A 16,217-nucleotide genomic window follows, 5' to 3' on the forward strand; every position below is an offset into this window, starting at 1 on the left:
ACTAAAACATGTTTCCTCATGATTGTGTCTGTATTTCAACAGTTGTTTTTTTTCCCCCAGTATGACCTAATGAAGAAAAGATTAACATATTGATATGGCGGGTCATTTTTTTTGACATTTTGACATCAGAACATTGTTAAAGACAAACAGTTTGAGGAATAACAGGGAGCGGAGTGCTTTATCAAACGAAATGAATAAGCTAGAGAGAGTGTGATATAATCCTGCATCGCTAATGACCTGAGGTATGCATTTAAGCATTACAAATGCTAATATGCTACACTGGGGAACCAACTCGGTAATATTTCTCTGTGGGCTCAACTGTGAGCAACACATTTCACTTTACATGCAGTCTTTCTCCCCAATTATTAATATAAAAATACAGATTAAAACAGTTTCAAGTTCCTCATATTTTCTGTCCTGTGCATTACAGACAGAAACATTGGCTCCTGCTGACCAAATACTTTTCATACAACCCATGGGCTGCGGGCGGAGAGAGATCAAGCCAGGACACATATCTGCACTCTGCATTTGTTTGTGCGTCTATTATAAAGAGTGTTGAGAGCTGCGTTTATGACAGCAAAGCAGGTCTCGTGTCCCTGGCCAGTTTTCGCTGTTGCATTTGTGATGACTGAACGGCAATGCGAGCAAACTGCAGGAGCTGCTGGAAAGAAATGATGAACCTGAAGAAAGTGTGAAGAAAGAGGTCAAAGGGAAATGAAGGAGGGAGGGAGGGAGAAATGCTCATCAGCGCTGTAATGCTACTGTAGATTTTACAGAATTATGGACACCTGACAACCCAACAAGCTCAATTTGGTTTTGTTATAAGCAAATCAAACCAAAAACCAGACTTAATCTCCAAGTTTACTAGAGTCAGACAACAAAATTAACCTTGATATCAATTTCGGATTTGTTAAATGCCAAGGAGCAAGAGACACACCTATCAAAGTGACATTTCAACGTGAAGAGAATGTATGATAAAACTAAATCCACCTCTGTTATCCATAATCTCAATGCCCTCCGAGGCATTGTTATGCACATTAATAATTGTTGGCAAAACCCAATTTGAGCTTCATAAAATTATGCTCAACAGTGAGGTGTTGTTCACACGCAGCCATTACGCTATTAAATCAGGTCAGGCTATGTGGCGCGCTTTCTCATCTGAAACATTCCCCAACAGGCCACTCCAAGTCTTTCACCTGCTGAGAGTGCAGCTTTTATGATTATTCATCTTCTGCACTTCACCTCAGTGGGGAGCAGGATGTGGCACCATCATTAGTCTGCCTGCACTAAATGAGCTTCCATTCATTCAGCAATTACGTCCATCGATGAGTGCTTGTGTGTCTGGAATAATTAAAGACAAAATAGGCATCTTAGATGTGAAGCGCAGAGACAAAAGATTCTGTTGTTGTCGTCTGCGAGTTGGATAAGGTTAGACCTTTCAGTCAGGTTTTTGGACTCATTTATCTTGCGGACAGAGCATGGACTAGCGAGGTTTGTGGACATGTGGTATCACAGAGAATGAAATGATACATTATTCACTCAGAAAGTCAAAGTTGGTACAGCTGGTAACAGCCACTTACAAAGTTTTGCAAAAGTGTAATCTGAAGAAATGGACCAGGCGCCTGAGGTAAACAGAGGAAGTTCAACTTAAAAGAGATCAAAGTAGGTTAGTGTGAGGAGTACAATGGGTCACAATAACACAGTACGTCAGCCCAGGAGACACAAACATGTCAGGCAAGCCAAACTCCTCGATAGTCCACCTCTCTGAGCAACTCTTCTCTTCAGTAACACGGCAGCCACAAGCGCCGGCTCAGACTGACATTTCTGGGGCAGCAAACGGTGCGTGTGTGTGTGTGTGTGTGTGTGTGTGTGTGTGTGTGTGTGTGTGTGTGTGTGTGTGTGTGTGTGTGTGTGTGTGTGTGTGTGTGTAACTGTGTAGATGCCTGACAGAGATATGTAGCTAAAGACACAAACACATTATGAATACAAAATATTGGCTAAAACAAGTTTACCTGAGCAGTAATGTAAAGTTCTGATTGATTTAGGGGTTTAAAAGCCAGCAACCTTATACTCTGTTTTCCCACTTTTATATGCTTATATTAAAGTAGGTTGAGAAACAGAAAATAGGACATGCACAGAATACCTCCCCAGGAAGGCGACCAGAAGCTATCCTGATCAGATGTGCAAACCCCGTCAGCCATATCCTCTCAACATGAAGGAACAGTGGTCGAGCTCCTTCCTGATGTCTTAATTCCTGCCTCTGTCCCCAGTGATGAGGACCAGTCTCAGAGCTCATGACCACAGTTGAAGGTCGACACATGCATGTTGATTTGTGGTCAAACTGCTCTGCTCTACACCATGTTTTGATCTATTTTTCAGTCAGTAAGTATGCACAGTCTAACTAATCCAATGAAATATCAGTTTTACCAACTTTGTGATTGCTAACTGTGAAAACCTGAGTGTCAAAATATAATTACACACATTTGATTGACACAATATTAAGAGGTCTTTTATCTGATTCTGCACTGAAAAAGAGAGAAATAAGAGGACCAAAAAAAAATTTGTGAAAGGGCAAATGACCCTAAAATGTGCGAAATGAGAGAGCATATGTAGCTGGTAAACAGAAGGGCAGGTCGCACACACACACACACACACACACACACACACACACCATACACACCATACACACCATACACACCATACACACCATGCAGCCCAGCAGGAAGAACACCCCAACACTAGCAAACGATGACGAAAGTCACACATGCACAAATATACAAGTGTGATCATGGGCTGTACTGATACTCATCATCAGTCATTCCTGTAACTGTCAGTGAGTCGGTATATGTGTGGGTTTTAAGGCCACTTACAGGCAGGCTAATTACTCCTCATCTCCATTGTGCCCTGATTGCTGCTCCTCCTTTCGTTCAACACAGGCCGGTAGGCATTGTCCTGTTGACAGACACAACATACTACAAACCACATTCTCCTCCCTCTTCTCTCTCTCTGTTGCGTCTACCCTCTTTCCCCCCCTCCATCTTCCTGCAGGCAGAAAGCTCTACAGCTCCCAGACTTCCCTCTTTGCTCTATTTTCCCCACTCTGGGTTCATGCAAGGAGAAGTGACAACACTGTAGATTTCCCCCATTCTGCACTTGCCCATCTTTGCCTGACCATCCATGTGCTGATTCCTACTTCACATTACTTTTCTGGCCATCCCTAATGTACACTCCTCCTACTTTTCCTGCTTCTTTAAAAAGACATAAGGACTCATTTATGAAACATTACGTAGGATCCATCCTAAAAGTGTCCATGCGTTGTGCACAAAAGCCAAAACAGTGTCCTCAAAAAAAGAAATTAAGATTTTTAAAACCGCACACACGCACACTTTGCATATAACGTTCCCCTGCATATGTGCACGTAGATCAGCATCATATCCGGCCCTCTACACAGCCACATTTAACAATCAATGGCCAATGCAAAGCACCTCATGAATGTTGATGAGTGGAAATGAGCCTGCTGGTTAGTGGTTCTTTCTGTTGAATCGTCGCAAAAACAGAAGTGCAGAAATGGAAGTGCTTGTGTGTGAGGTTGAAGAAAGAAAGCATTTTTTTTTTTTTTTTTTTAATGGCCACAGCAATGGGGTCACAAATAAAATGGTCATATTCAAAGGTCAGTGAATTATTATTTTTTTTTTAATCCCACTATCAGTGTGTCTGCTACTGCTGGGGGTCTTTTGCGTGGGGGAGTAGCATATACCTCTTTCAGGTTCCCTTTTTTTGTTTTTGTTTAGGTATATAAAGGTTATAAATGAGTCCCCAGGACCTCAGGTAAAGCAGCTCTCTGTATTTTTCCACAGGAGAAGATTCACTAAATTCCTCTTAATTTAATAAAAACTTTGATAGAATCTCATTGCCCATATCAAATTGCCAGTCTGCTTTTTTACTTGATATCTTAATTCCCAAAGTCTTCACACGCTTTATAACCGGCTGCCCTGTCTTTACCTGCCCACGAAGCTCTCTTTTTCTGCAAGCCTTTTTTTTATAGCCACACTTCCTTCGTCCTCTGAAAATGTCAGGACGAGCACGTTTCAGCACACTTTGATTTCCCCTTATTAAAAGGAGAAAATGAATTCTCATCCACACATAACCTACTCCCATTAATTAACATTTCATAAGGAAGTTGGACATAATTGACATGCGAGGCATGTTGATAGGCGAGATGAATGGTTCTATTTGTGCTGATATAGTATCTGTGTTTATCTTTGAGATGATCAGGCCTTAATTACCTTCCATAACAAATGCATTGATCACGCTATGGCTGGAAAAACTGTGCTGTGGAACTGTTTTTCCATTAGCTCTTTGACTCTTTAACCTAACAAGATTTGAAACGAAGCGTCCCGTGTGCAACATGCCAGTGGTGTGGGCTGAAATGAGCCTGAGGATTTAATCATCAGTGTCCACTGATATTATGTCTGTTTTTGTTTTGCTTATAATTTTTAATAATTTAAACTTTATTAGCACTAACCCAGATGTTATGCTGAAACTCTAGTAAATCTCCTCTCTCTTTATAATGAGGTTGCACTTGTTTCCTCCTGTTCATGTGCTCCTTTTCCTCTCCAGGTCTTTGCGGTTTATTTAGGCAGAAAGCCTCTGTCATTGTCAGCCTGCAAGTGGATTTTAATGGGGCACACGGTTAATAAGCAAAAGGAAGCTCCATTCATCACTCATGCTGTGGAGTACACACAAATATACTGTACGCCACATATATGAACACACAAACACATACACACACACACAATGGTATTACATAATCACATTATTAAACATGTTTTCTTCCGGAAAGCACACAGAGGAGGGCGGAGGAGCCAGTTGGTGTTGTTTTATGCAGCTGTTGGAGCCACATTTCCTTTTTTATCTAGCTGAACCTTAGAGGAGAGGAAGAAAGCAGTAGTTTGAAGTAACAGTGTGGTTTCACTACGACCGTTTAATTAAAGCTATCGCAAAGCTATAGCTGCTATAATAAAATCAACAGCTTCTTGATAAAACACTGAATTAGGAAAATTAAACAGGACAAATTCCTATGAACAGTTTTGTTTTGTTTTCTCGTGAACAAAGTTTCTGTATCGGCAAAAAAAAGGTCTAACAACATGTTGAATGCATTTTCTTGTCATAACATGTAACTACATTAAAAAACAACACCATCCCATTAAGACCCATTAAATCAATCAGTACAGTTAGCACTGACCCAATCAGACAGTTAGGTCATGAGGTACTCAACCCAACATGAATCATGATAGTTTGGTTTTAAAGTACACACAGAGTGCCATATTATTGCAAAACAACACCTCAAGGGTCGACTAGTTTTACTACCAAGCAACAACCAACAGTGATGTCACTTATAGACTTGTGAGCTGCTGTTGTGAAGCCTTGAGTTTGGATTTTGGCCATAGCAATCATGCAATTTGGAGCCCGAAGTGAGCAAATTTGGATGAGCAGAGGAGGAAGGAGGAGGACGGTGGATCTGACCACACCATAATGACTTGGAAAAAAAGGAATTTACTTTGTATTTAATGAGAGAAGTTGAAATGGGAGTCTATGGAGTCAGAACCTTTTAGGAGCCAACCCCTAGCAGCCCTCTGTGGTATTGCAGTTTAAGGCACTTCTGTACTGGCCTCACTTTTCAGACTCGGAAGCTACATTCACTTTATAAAGTCCATGGTAACTACCTATTTTCATAAATCCAACACCTTGGTAGCTCACAGGATTAGATGCTAACACTACCTTAATATGACAACCCACATTCCACATACACCCAAGTAAGACACTATCTAGTACAAAGCCTCAGCAACAAGGTGTGAGGGTGCAGCATCTCACACTAGTCACATCATTCTTTCACATCTCTGCTGTAAATTGTACATACAAATTATAAAATGGTAAATGGCTGCCTTTAATTGCTATGGCAGCAGGCTACCATGCAAGGCTCTGTCGTGACCATTGGGGCATGTGGACAGTGACATGTGTCGACCCTGTCATTACTGGACAACATGCTCTCCTTCCTGAACCCCAGCCACTAATGAAAATAAATGACAGATTGTTTAATAATGAAACCATCATGAATGTAGGTAGTTGCAAACTATCCAGCACGTATTGTGAACCAACACAGAAAAACAAAATGCGAGCTTTGAGAGACAAATTGCTGATTTATTGGCCCACTGGCTCAGACCTTTTAAATTGTGGCCCACCCACTGCCGTGCGGGGCGGACGCTGCTTTACAGTAACAGAGGCAGGCATTTGCAGAAGTCAGCTGGTGGCTGCGCTACAGTACAGACACCCCACTGAGTGTGTTTTGGTACGGTGGCCATTTTTATAAACGCAAGCTGGATGACAGATAATAAGGGCAGAGGGACCTGAGGCGAGGAGAAGCAGACTGTGTGCTTCATCGTGTGAGTGTTCTCCGTCTCTCTGCAGCATAGCCTGGGGACAGTCATGTAAAACAGCGTTGGTCACACTCCAACATTTACATGTGCTGCATTTAGGCAACGTGCAATGTTTTCATTTGGACACCCCATCAACGGCACTAAAAAAGAGACCGTCTGATGCCAAGTGTATCCCTGCTCTCACACCCAGGCACAAGAAGACGTGTAAACATGGCAGTGTTAACACTAAAATATGTACTTACTGTGGAAAATATGTTTGATATATTTCCTGTGCAATTAAGTGTGCGACTTGGCACAGTCGACTGTTTACAAGGTATTCTTACTCCAAGCCAGGCAGTGTTGAGAGCCATTAATAACAATTTCAAATAAACACCTATTATCTATTTTCTGTAGTTTAATATCCAGATGAAGGTATTCAATGTTTAATATCACTGGTATTCTCCAATTCCCCATTACTGTTTCCTGCCTTGGGACAACAGGTGTACAGTATAACAGTTTCCCTAAGCAGCCCAAACATTCATTAACAAACACAGACTTATGTAACCAGGCATGTGACCAGTATCTGCAGATTGCAATTTGATATCTCTAATTAAATCAGCAGCTTATGTAATTGCTCACATTTTCCAGCTGGTCAGAGATTTTTGAGCTTTATTGATTTCTGATGATTAAAACATTGGACTTTGGTATCCTATGAACACTACATGTCATGAACAGTATTGTAGATTAATTACTGTCTTTACCCAACTCTCAACATTTTCCTTTAAATCCTGCTTTTGGTTTTCTTTGGTCATGGTCATCGTAATACCTATGATTATTTACATATATATATATATATCTTATTATTATTTTTTTTTTTTTTATAAATACATTTGTTTTTGCTTGTTTGTTTAATTTGTGGGACAAACTAGAATCACCCAGCTTCAACCTAAACCCAAACGTCTGGAGGTTGTTTTTTTTTCTCAGCTTCTGTGTGTCGGTAGACATGTAAAAGAATATAAATAAATCAACCAATCCGGTCGGAGTCTGACAGTGAGATTGCCGAGCAGCAGTCAGTCCAATAGTAGTAAATAAAAAAATTAATTTGCTCGTCATTCCTCTTTCGGAGAGCAATCTGTGTGGAATTACCAGAGGCTGTGTTGGTCGGGGACATCTGGTCTGCCTAAAGTAATGTTGCTTACTACTTAACACATGGACAGATTGTGATTTTTGACTGAAGAGCAGCCTCGTGTCCACAGCCCTTCAGTGTTACGGCCTTGCATAATCATAACGTCTGTAATCTAAAGAGCCAATCTGTTCCTCTTGATTAATGGCACACCGACAGACGCTCGTCTTTTAATTTACCTCCCAGACTTACATATTGCATTGAGTGAATGTCAAGTTAATTCATCGCCTCTGCCTGCTCTTGGGGTGCACTCTGCAGCACGTGTTGATGTGCTGAGCGAAGCTCGACTCTCTAAGCTGTAATCTGCTCTCTGTGCACTTCAGCATTAACATGTAGGGAGATTTTATATTGTGTAAGCTGCGCTCTGTAGCAGCAGCGTTAGCTCGCTCTCACAGCTGTTGCTGCAGGTCAGAGCTGAGCTGCTGGGAAGGTAATGGCTGGAGGCTGGGAGGCTCATAGCGCCAGACGCCACTGAAATGTAGGCTACTGTATGCAACGCCAGGTGAGGCTAATGCTGATAATACTGATGTATGTGCAGTGAGAGAGACAGAGATCCGAAATCTCTGATATTTGTGCAGGAGCTCAGTTAAAAAAAAATGAAGTAAAGCGTAAGATGGACAATATAAACATCGGCTAGAGGATGCTTTTAAATTGTCGGTGACCAAATAAGAGAGAGAAAGAATTCCCCCAGAATAGCGCATTTACTCAGTAACTGTGCAAGGACAGAGGCTGCAACCTTTTGGGGTTAAAAAACAAGACGCAGTCAGCTGTCACAGCTGCCAGCCGCAGAAGGAGGAGAAGAAAGAAACAAGGGATTTGCCATGTTTCAGCTCACCAGCTGTCAATGTGTCAAAGCGATGCAGAAACATGCAGAAATTCAACTCTTTTCATCCGACTCATTGGGATGCTGTGGCACTTTCTCTCTCACTCCTCCCTTCTATACAGGTAGACAGTAAGCAAATGACAGTTGACAGGTAGCGGTGCACCAGGCAACAAAAAAGCCAGCCATCTTGTTATTCGGCACAAATAAGCAGAGCATCAACAACATGAGCTCCTCTGGGGATTCAGGCATGCAGTGAGTGATTGTGTGCTCATAATCATGTCATCAAGACAAATTTAATATTCCGTGTAACGGTGTCAAAGACAGAGCAGCGTTGAAATATTATTCATAATAGTCATTTGTCCGAATTTAGTGCAGTAAAATAACGTATGCAAATATTTTTTCAGCAAGCACTAAAACTATATTATCTTAAAACATTAGACCTCTTGACCTCCTTTAATCATCACTGATTTCAACTGTTTACACTTGCTAAATATGTAATGAGGTTCAGTCATGATTTTCAGATGATTATGAAAATCATATCTCTATTTACAGACTTTGTGACAAAGCAATTTTCACGTAATTTAGCTTAAAAATCAGTAAAATGTTCTCCTATAAATAAATATTTGCAATTGAAAATAAGTAGCCCATGCCTTCAGAGACATGGTTCACAATACAGTGAGAAGATGTAAGCAGCATCAGTAGAAAGTATCCTATTGGCTATTCCCACCAGAAACTGACAGCTCAATGCTTACTGATTACATTTACATACAAATTTAACTATCACTAATTATCTTTGACAAGTAAAGACCTCATTATCTAAAAAAAACAAAAAAAAAACTGCTTTACTCAACAATAAACTCATAAATCTGTCGTCATGTGTAGTGTATGGGTAATTGGCCACAGCGGCACACAGAGGAGTCCACATGTAACATCTCAACAACACATTTTACAGCTTGACAGATCCAACCATTATTTCAGTCTTGTCAAAGTCCTTTAAGTCTTATGCTATTGTGTAACTGACAGATTTGTGCCTTCGCTTTTGTTTTCTGGTGTACATCCAAAAGAGAGCAAACCGCCCTCATTGGACCACCAATAAATGAATTACAAACAAGTCTGTCAACCCTCCATCAACAGACAGACATTGGCTATGACTATGGTGAGAGCAGAACTGCTAAGCAGAAGCCAAAATCCTGCAAGGACTCAAATTCTTGCATGTAAGAAAAATGGATACACATCACAGAGAGTTTTTCTTGGTAATCTATTCAGTATTCTGGCTGGAGAAGCCAATGGCATGAAGGAGAAACACAAAATTTGGATGAGATGGTGGATAGCGTGTTGAGGGGAAAACACACTGTAAACTCCACAGAGATTGACAACAGAGTGTCGTGAACTGCTGAGCTGCTGCTTTCCACTGAAACTGATGAAACAAAGTAAATAATAATAGCTCCAAATGTGCTTGTTTTAATATATTTATTCTCATTACGCGCATTATGTCAACAGTACTGATTCATATTGTAGAATTTAAATCTTCTGTCTGTCAACACCAACTGAGCCAATTTAAGTCCATTTGGCACGCTCATTCAAACAACATTTGTGATTGGTTCAATGATCAGATTGTCTGCCTTAAAATGCAACAGAGATGCATGTAAATTTGTCCCTGGCATATGGGACTGATGGCTGATGAGGTCTCTTGCCAGTTGCTCCATATACTTGACTACAGACTATGTTTGCCGCAGGGCTTCAACCCCAAATTTGGATATACTGTTTGTGCACAAAGGAGGACTTGAAGAAGAATAACATTGATCAAACTGTGGGAGCACAACAGACTGCAGACCCTGCCTTGCTTTCAACCAATTTTAACATTACTAACTTCTCAAAGTTAGAATTTATTACCAAATTCTTATGTTGAACGGCCTCCGGGTGTTTTTGATATTGCATCCACCCCCTTAGTAATTCTCCCTCTCTCAATACGGCAGTGAACACGACTTTTCTTTCAGCACCACACAGCCATGTGCTGCTGATTAATTAGCAGAAGTCACCTGCAGTGTTGGTTATGTTGGTTAGGGTCCCCAAATAGGGTGCAACAACAGCACTCCACGTACGGTTGATGATGGAAAATGGGAAATGTCGCAAATCGCTTGAGAAACAGTTTACTTGCACATAGGCAGTAGTATCACTATAAAAAGCAGAATTTAACTACACAACAGCTGCTAGTATAGACAACAAGGACAACAATGTCTGTGATTCAATATCCACGTCAAGCTGGTAGTGAAGGCAGATGTTTGTTTTTCCCGGAAAAGAGTCATGTGATAGGGGTGTAACAAATCAGGGAAGGACATGCCGTGACCATAGACAAAAAACGTAGACGCAGCATTGGCATCTGGATCGTACGTCAACGTGGCCGCCATTTTGGTCCGGGCAACTTGCTACCTTTCTCAGTAGGACACGACTGGAGTAAGAATGCTGGAGTCGTGTGCTGCTTGGCATTGTTCAAATCGCCGTACTATTCAAACTAGATCTCAGGGTAAAACCTTATACAGGTACTAATGTACAAGTGTTTGTGGTTTTATTTGGCCATGATAACACTATGTTTATGGCAAACTAATTGGCCACAAGGGTCAGACATAAATAGCTAGCGTCAGAAAATCTGCTCTATTTGCTGTCTGAATACAGAACAGTGACAAACAACCTTGTCATCACTGATTTACACCATTACAGGGACAAAACAGAATCATTATTATATGTACACTACATTTCTAGATGTTGTTTTTAGCGCATACTGTTTAAAACAGCCAGCAAACTAACGGCAACAAAGTAACGGCCTTGTGGGACGGCTGTTAACACTTTATGTTGCCCATCACTATAGTAATTAGTATTGTTTACTGGCACAACACCCTAAATTAACCATAAAATTACTTATTTTTGCGTTGAGCAAGTGTATCTCTTCCTTTCCCCGCAAACATTGCAATGTCAAGTGACATCAGACCTACTTATCGGAGTTCTCAAAATCTTGAGTTTTTACAATCCTTATGACAATGAATCTTTTCCACCATATAAGTATATCACTTCATGTAAGCCTAATGTTAATACACACTCCTCTCTTGAGTGTCTACTTGAGATTATAGTGTATAGATTCTAAGCAACTGGATGGAAAACCTTATTTTGAACTCCACGTTGATAATAAACATTGTAATATAAATACAACTAATTGAAAGCGGTTGGGAATTGGAAACGTTATGGTTTTTTTTGTCTTGAAAACTCCAGCTCACCTATTCACTTGTATGTGATGACAGCCCGGTTCTGCCCGGACCAATATGGCGGACGCATTGACGTATCGCAGCAACGTGTGGAAGTGATCAATGTGGCGTCTATGTATATATGTCTATGGCCATGACTGTAGCAAGATGAAAAATGCAACCTCTGTAGGTCTTTGAAAAAAGATTTCCAGCACATGATGAGTTGCTTTTTAAGTTGCCTCCCCTGCAATTTCTGGCAGTAGAACTAACTAACTTAAAGCCACCCAAAAAAGTCCAGACATGACATAAGGGATCACATCTGGACAGTAGCAGCACTGCAGTAAGTCAAGTCAGTAATCACTTTTCACCAGTTTGTTTCACTGTGCATTTGTTCAAGTTGAACAAGTTCCAGCTTGAGAGGAAAATTAGGTCAAAATGTCATGTTGGGTTTCAGAAAACTAGGATTTCGAAAAATTGTGATCTTTCACTTTTTTTCTTACCTTTCAAAAAACAAATATTCAAATGAGTAAATAATAGGCAGATTGACTGATAATAAAAAACAATCTTTAGATGCTGCCATACTTTTAGTCACTGGAGCTGATAATCTAACTTACTAAAGAATTTTTGTTGTTGTTTTCACTAGATGTTGGTTGCTTTGATGGGGTGTCGATATGGGTCATATAAGGCTTTGATATTGTGTGTGCAGTAAAACTCAGACTTGATTCAGGAAAAAAAATACCAGAACTGAGTCTTAAAACATATTTTTAACATTGTACACAATAAATATACAACACGTTATTTTTCCAGTTTCACAAATATGTAAATAATGTCCAGTATAGCAAAGACACTCGATACATCAAACATATGAAGCAGAATTTATGAACAAATCCTACATGAAACGCATGCAAATGCTCTGCAGAAGTGTTGTTAATGAACAGAGAAAAAGACAGAAGGCTGGAGAAGAGTAGTCACAGCAACAAGATTTCTTGGGGAAATCAAGTAAAACTCACAAAAAGGAAAAAAGACCATTTTAAAAGGATTTAATCAGGTCAACGATCCTATTATGGATATGTAATCTGGTTGTGAAACCCATATTGTTTCTCTGTGGATGAGTCACCTTCATTCACTGGCTCCAGAGTGATCCTTGACTGATAATACAGCACTATTTACCACCTACGCCTCAATGTGCTGAATGAAAAAGAAAAAGAGGAGGGAGAGCACTTTTCACTCAGATGCTAATGCGAACACCTCTCCGTTTTCTCTGTGTTGTTCTGAGTGGATCAAAGCATCTGCCGGAGAGATGACGCCATTCACTCACTGAGGCTGGTGCAAGGGTCACCCTCAACCCACAGTGGAAAGGGGCAGAGGGTGAGTGTGTATGTGGGACAAAAACTAACATGCGTGTACTTCCAAGGCTGAGGCCAGATTCAGATTCATGACACCACACACACCGATTCAGAAGCTGTGGAGCCGAGATGGAGGAGTGTAGATGGAGGGATGGTGAGAGGGAGGGGTTGGCATATGCTGGTGAATCACTGTCACTCACTCTGAGGGCTGGACAGCAAACAAAAACAATAAGTTTCAATCCAAAGAAACGTGTTAATGCATTGATGCATTAAATCACATACACTGTATATATCCACTGGAGGACACTCGATTTTGGTGTTTGTGGTAGAGCCACAGGAAAATTTGCTGTTTGGTTTGTAGCTTTGTAAAATTAAACATGCAGTGTGGAATTTGTGTCTTAATAATTACAAAAAACTGCCGACATGTGCTTCCATCAAAGGCTCTAGTGTAGCCTCCTCCGTCCCTACGGTTGCAGCTGTAAAATGGTGGACAAAGTGTTTTGGGCGTCACAATCCCTGCAAAATTTCTCCAGCAAAAATGTATCCATTTGCTCTGATTACATTTGGAAAGTCAAGTCAAACAATTTTATTATTTTATCTCCATGTTTACTTTGAAATACAGAGAGCAGCTATAGCCTTAATCAAGTTTGTGCGAACTCATTCAGCTTGAATGTAACAAATGTTCATTAATACATAAAAGTACCGCGCTATAGTTTAACTACGGTGCATGGAGACTGTTTTGATTGAGCAAAGTGTTAAAAACTAACAAGACTAAATGAAATTAAGTGCTCTGTATTTCTTTTTTAAGAGCTGTTGGTGTACGAGAAAGTCCTGTATCATTATTTGGAATTCAAAGAGGTTCATTCCCAAAGGGCTCCCTATTCACTGTGCGCCAAAGACAGTCAGTTGATAATGGGCACAAAAACAGGCGTGCCAAAATTCACAATGGGCACTTGAAGCCAGTAATGTAGGTGTGTGTGTAAGTAAGTGAGAGAAAGAGATAAAAAGAGAAGCAGAAAAAGACGATGAGAAACAGTTCAGCAGGAAGACAGACAGACGTAGCAGAGGAGATGCATGGATGAACAACAAGAAAGTAGCCCAGGAGTGATACAGAAAATGAAAAATGGGTCTCGGAAGGTAGGAGACAAGACTGATAACTATTAAAGCAGAAACCAAGATGAAAAGAAGCCAATACAGAGCAATTGCTTTGATAAACAGTGGACATTAAACAAAAGTGTTCTCTTGAATGCCTGGGGTGTAAACAGCTTCACTAAACTGTCTACTAAAAGATTTGAATGGCTGCGGATGATATTTAATAGGAAAACCCTGAAAATCAGCAGAGTATCGTTGCTGCAGTAATCAAGTGTGTAAGACAATGTGTCGTTAAAAACACAATGTGATTCTTATTTGTGAGAGAGTGTGGGTACGCTTCCTTGTCTTAATTAGCTCAGCAAGGAACAATTCATTAGCAGATCTTTCAGTCTGGTGAAGCTCAACACTCAAAAGTAATGGGCTTTTTAGGGTTTGCACTGGTACAGTCGCGATGGAAAAAATGCAAATGACGGGCCAGTGTGTGTGTGTGTGTGTGTGTGTGTGTGTGTGTGTGTGTGTGTGTGCTTACAGTATACATGCAAATACTGCTTGTGTCATTGTGGATTGATGGCCTTGCTGTTACTGGTTGCGTGTCAGACATCAGTGCATGCTTTGACTGTGTTGGACCTCCACCTCTTATCTAACCAAGGACAGATCCCTTTCCTGGCCTGCGGGAGGAGGGAACTGAGGTTCGACTGTTACAGCAGGGTCGCACATGCATCCTGAACAGAGACACTGTAACCCAAGGGACCACAGAAGCCAAACTCCAACACCGCCCTGAACCGGCAGTGTCATATGGGCTTAGAGGAAAGAGAGGAGACTAATGAGGGATAATGTTATCACGCCTGATGTGTGGATGCAAAAATAGTGGATCCACAACAGTGAATGTAACAGAGAGGTGCTTCACATGACTACAGATGGTTGACTTCATAAAAAGTGATATACAGCAACACTCTCTTCATATATTATTGTTCTAAAGGTGTTTCAAATGGTCTAAATTGACTTCTCTGTGTGAAACTAATAAGAGAGGCTCTATCATCTTCTACTGTCTGCGTGTCAAGTTGAAATTTAGACAAATAAATAAAAACCATGTTGTCTGTAGGATCTGTCTGCCTGGACACATCCATGTCTGTCCAGACTCATATAATAAATGTAATGAAGACTCTTAAGGAAAAAGGGAAGGGATATATGAAGAAAATGAAACTTTGTTGCTCTTGTGACGGCCCCTGCCTTACCTGCTGGTGTGTGCGTGTGTGTGTGTGTGTGTGTGTGTGTGTGTGTGTGTGTGCGCGTGCGCTTTTGTTTATCTTTTGTTGTCTTTATTTCCTTATTAAATACCTTTTCTGATCGCCATCATTCTTGTCCCTCCAGTTTATGTCATAGCTTAAGAGCCAGGGTTATGACACTCTTGTTTGGCTATATGCCTACTATATTTGTGAGTCAATTCTTTAAGTTAAACAAGCAAAGTCAAATTTATTGTATGTGTGTTCACATGTTCAGCCAATAAAGCTAATTCTAATAAAGCACAAAGCTGTAGCCACGACGGTGGACGATGCTTCAAATATGGATGCAAAGAAACTCTAAAACGTGAATGTTGCACACTCATCTTCATCCCGACAGCACAGAAGATCTATATACTCAGGTGTATGGACATATAGAGAAAAAGCTGGAAAGGTCCCGCATAAAGTATGTACTTACATCTGTGTCAGGACCTTTGTCGGCTCCAGGACAGGAGAAGCTGACGAACTCATGGCACCGTTTGTGGACCACAAAACAGCACACTGAGAGACAAAAAGGAGAATTTTACAGTGAGCTGTTCATCTCATCTTGTTTTCACATGCTCATAAAGTGCATTTGAACATTAAATCTGCTTCTTACATGGACACAAAATAAGATATCCTTATTCTGTGTCATGCAAGTTATCAGTCAAATGGTTAAGAGATAGAGAAAGAAATAGAGAGAGAGAAAGGCAGTAAGCGAAAGAACATGCATGCAGATTATCATCAATCATACTCAAAGTGACTTTGGCAAGCCTCTCTCGAATGGACACTCAAATGCTTACAGACAAACAGACTCCAGTGCCTGTGTTCACCCACACTCACCCACACAAAAAATGTCAGT

At 40.7% G+C, this 16,217-nt stretch overlaps 1 protein-coding gene across 2 annotated transcripts in view; it reads right to left on the reverse strand.

The window, feature by feature from the left end:
• Nucleotides 1–16,217, reverse strand: part of prkcab (protein kinase C, alpha, b) — a 103,306-nt gene that overhangs the window by 58,070 nt on the left and 29,019 nt on the right. For both annotated transcript variants that reach the window (XM_069149169.1, XM_069149168.1), the window contains exon 3: nucleotides 15,795–15,877. In XM_069149169.1, coding sequence (XP_069005270.1) covers nucleotides 15,795–15,877 — 83 coding nt within the window. The remainder of the gene's footprint in view (nucleotides 1–15,794; nucleotides 15,878–16,217) is intronic.

Source organism: Embiotoca jacksoni, unplaced genomic scaffold, assembly GCF_022577435.1.
Source record: "Embiotoca jacksoni isolate LCO1_2020_lvr unplaced genomic scaffold, fEmbJac1.0.p SCAF_15, whole genome shotgun sequence".
NCBI classification, from domain to species: domain Eukaryota; kingdom Metazoa; phylum Chordata; class Actinopteri; family Embiotocidae; genus Embiotoca; species Embiotoca jacksoni.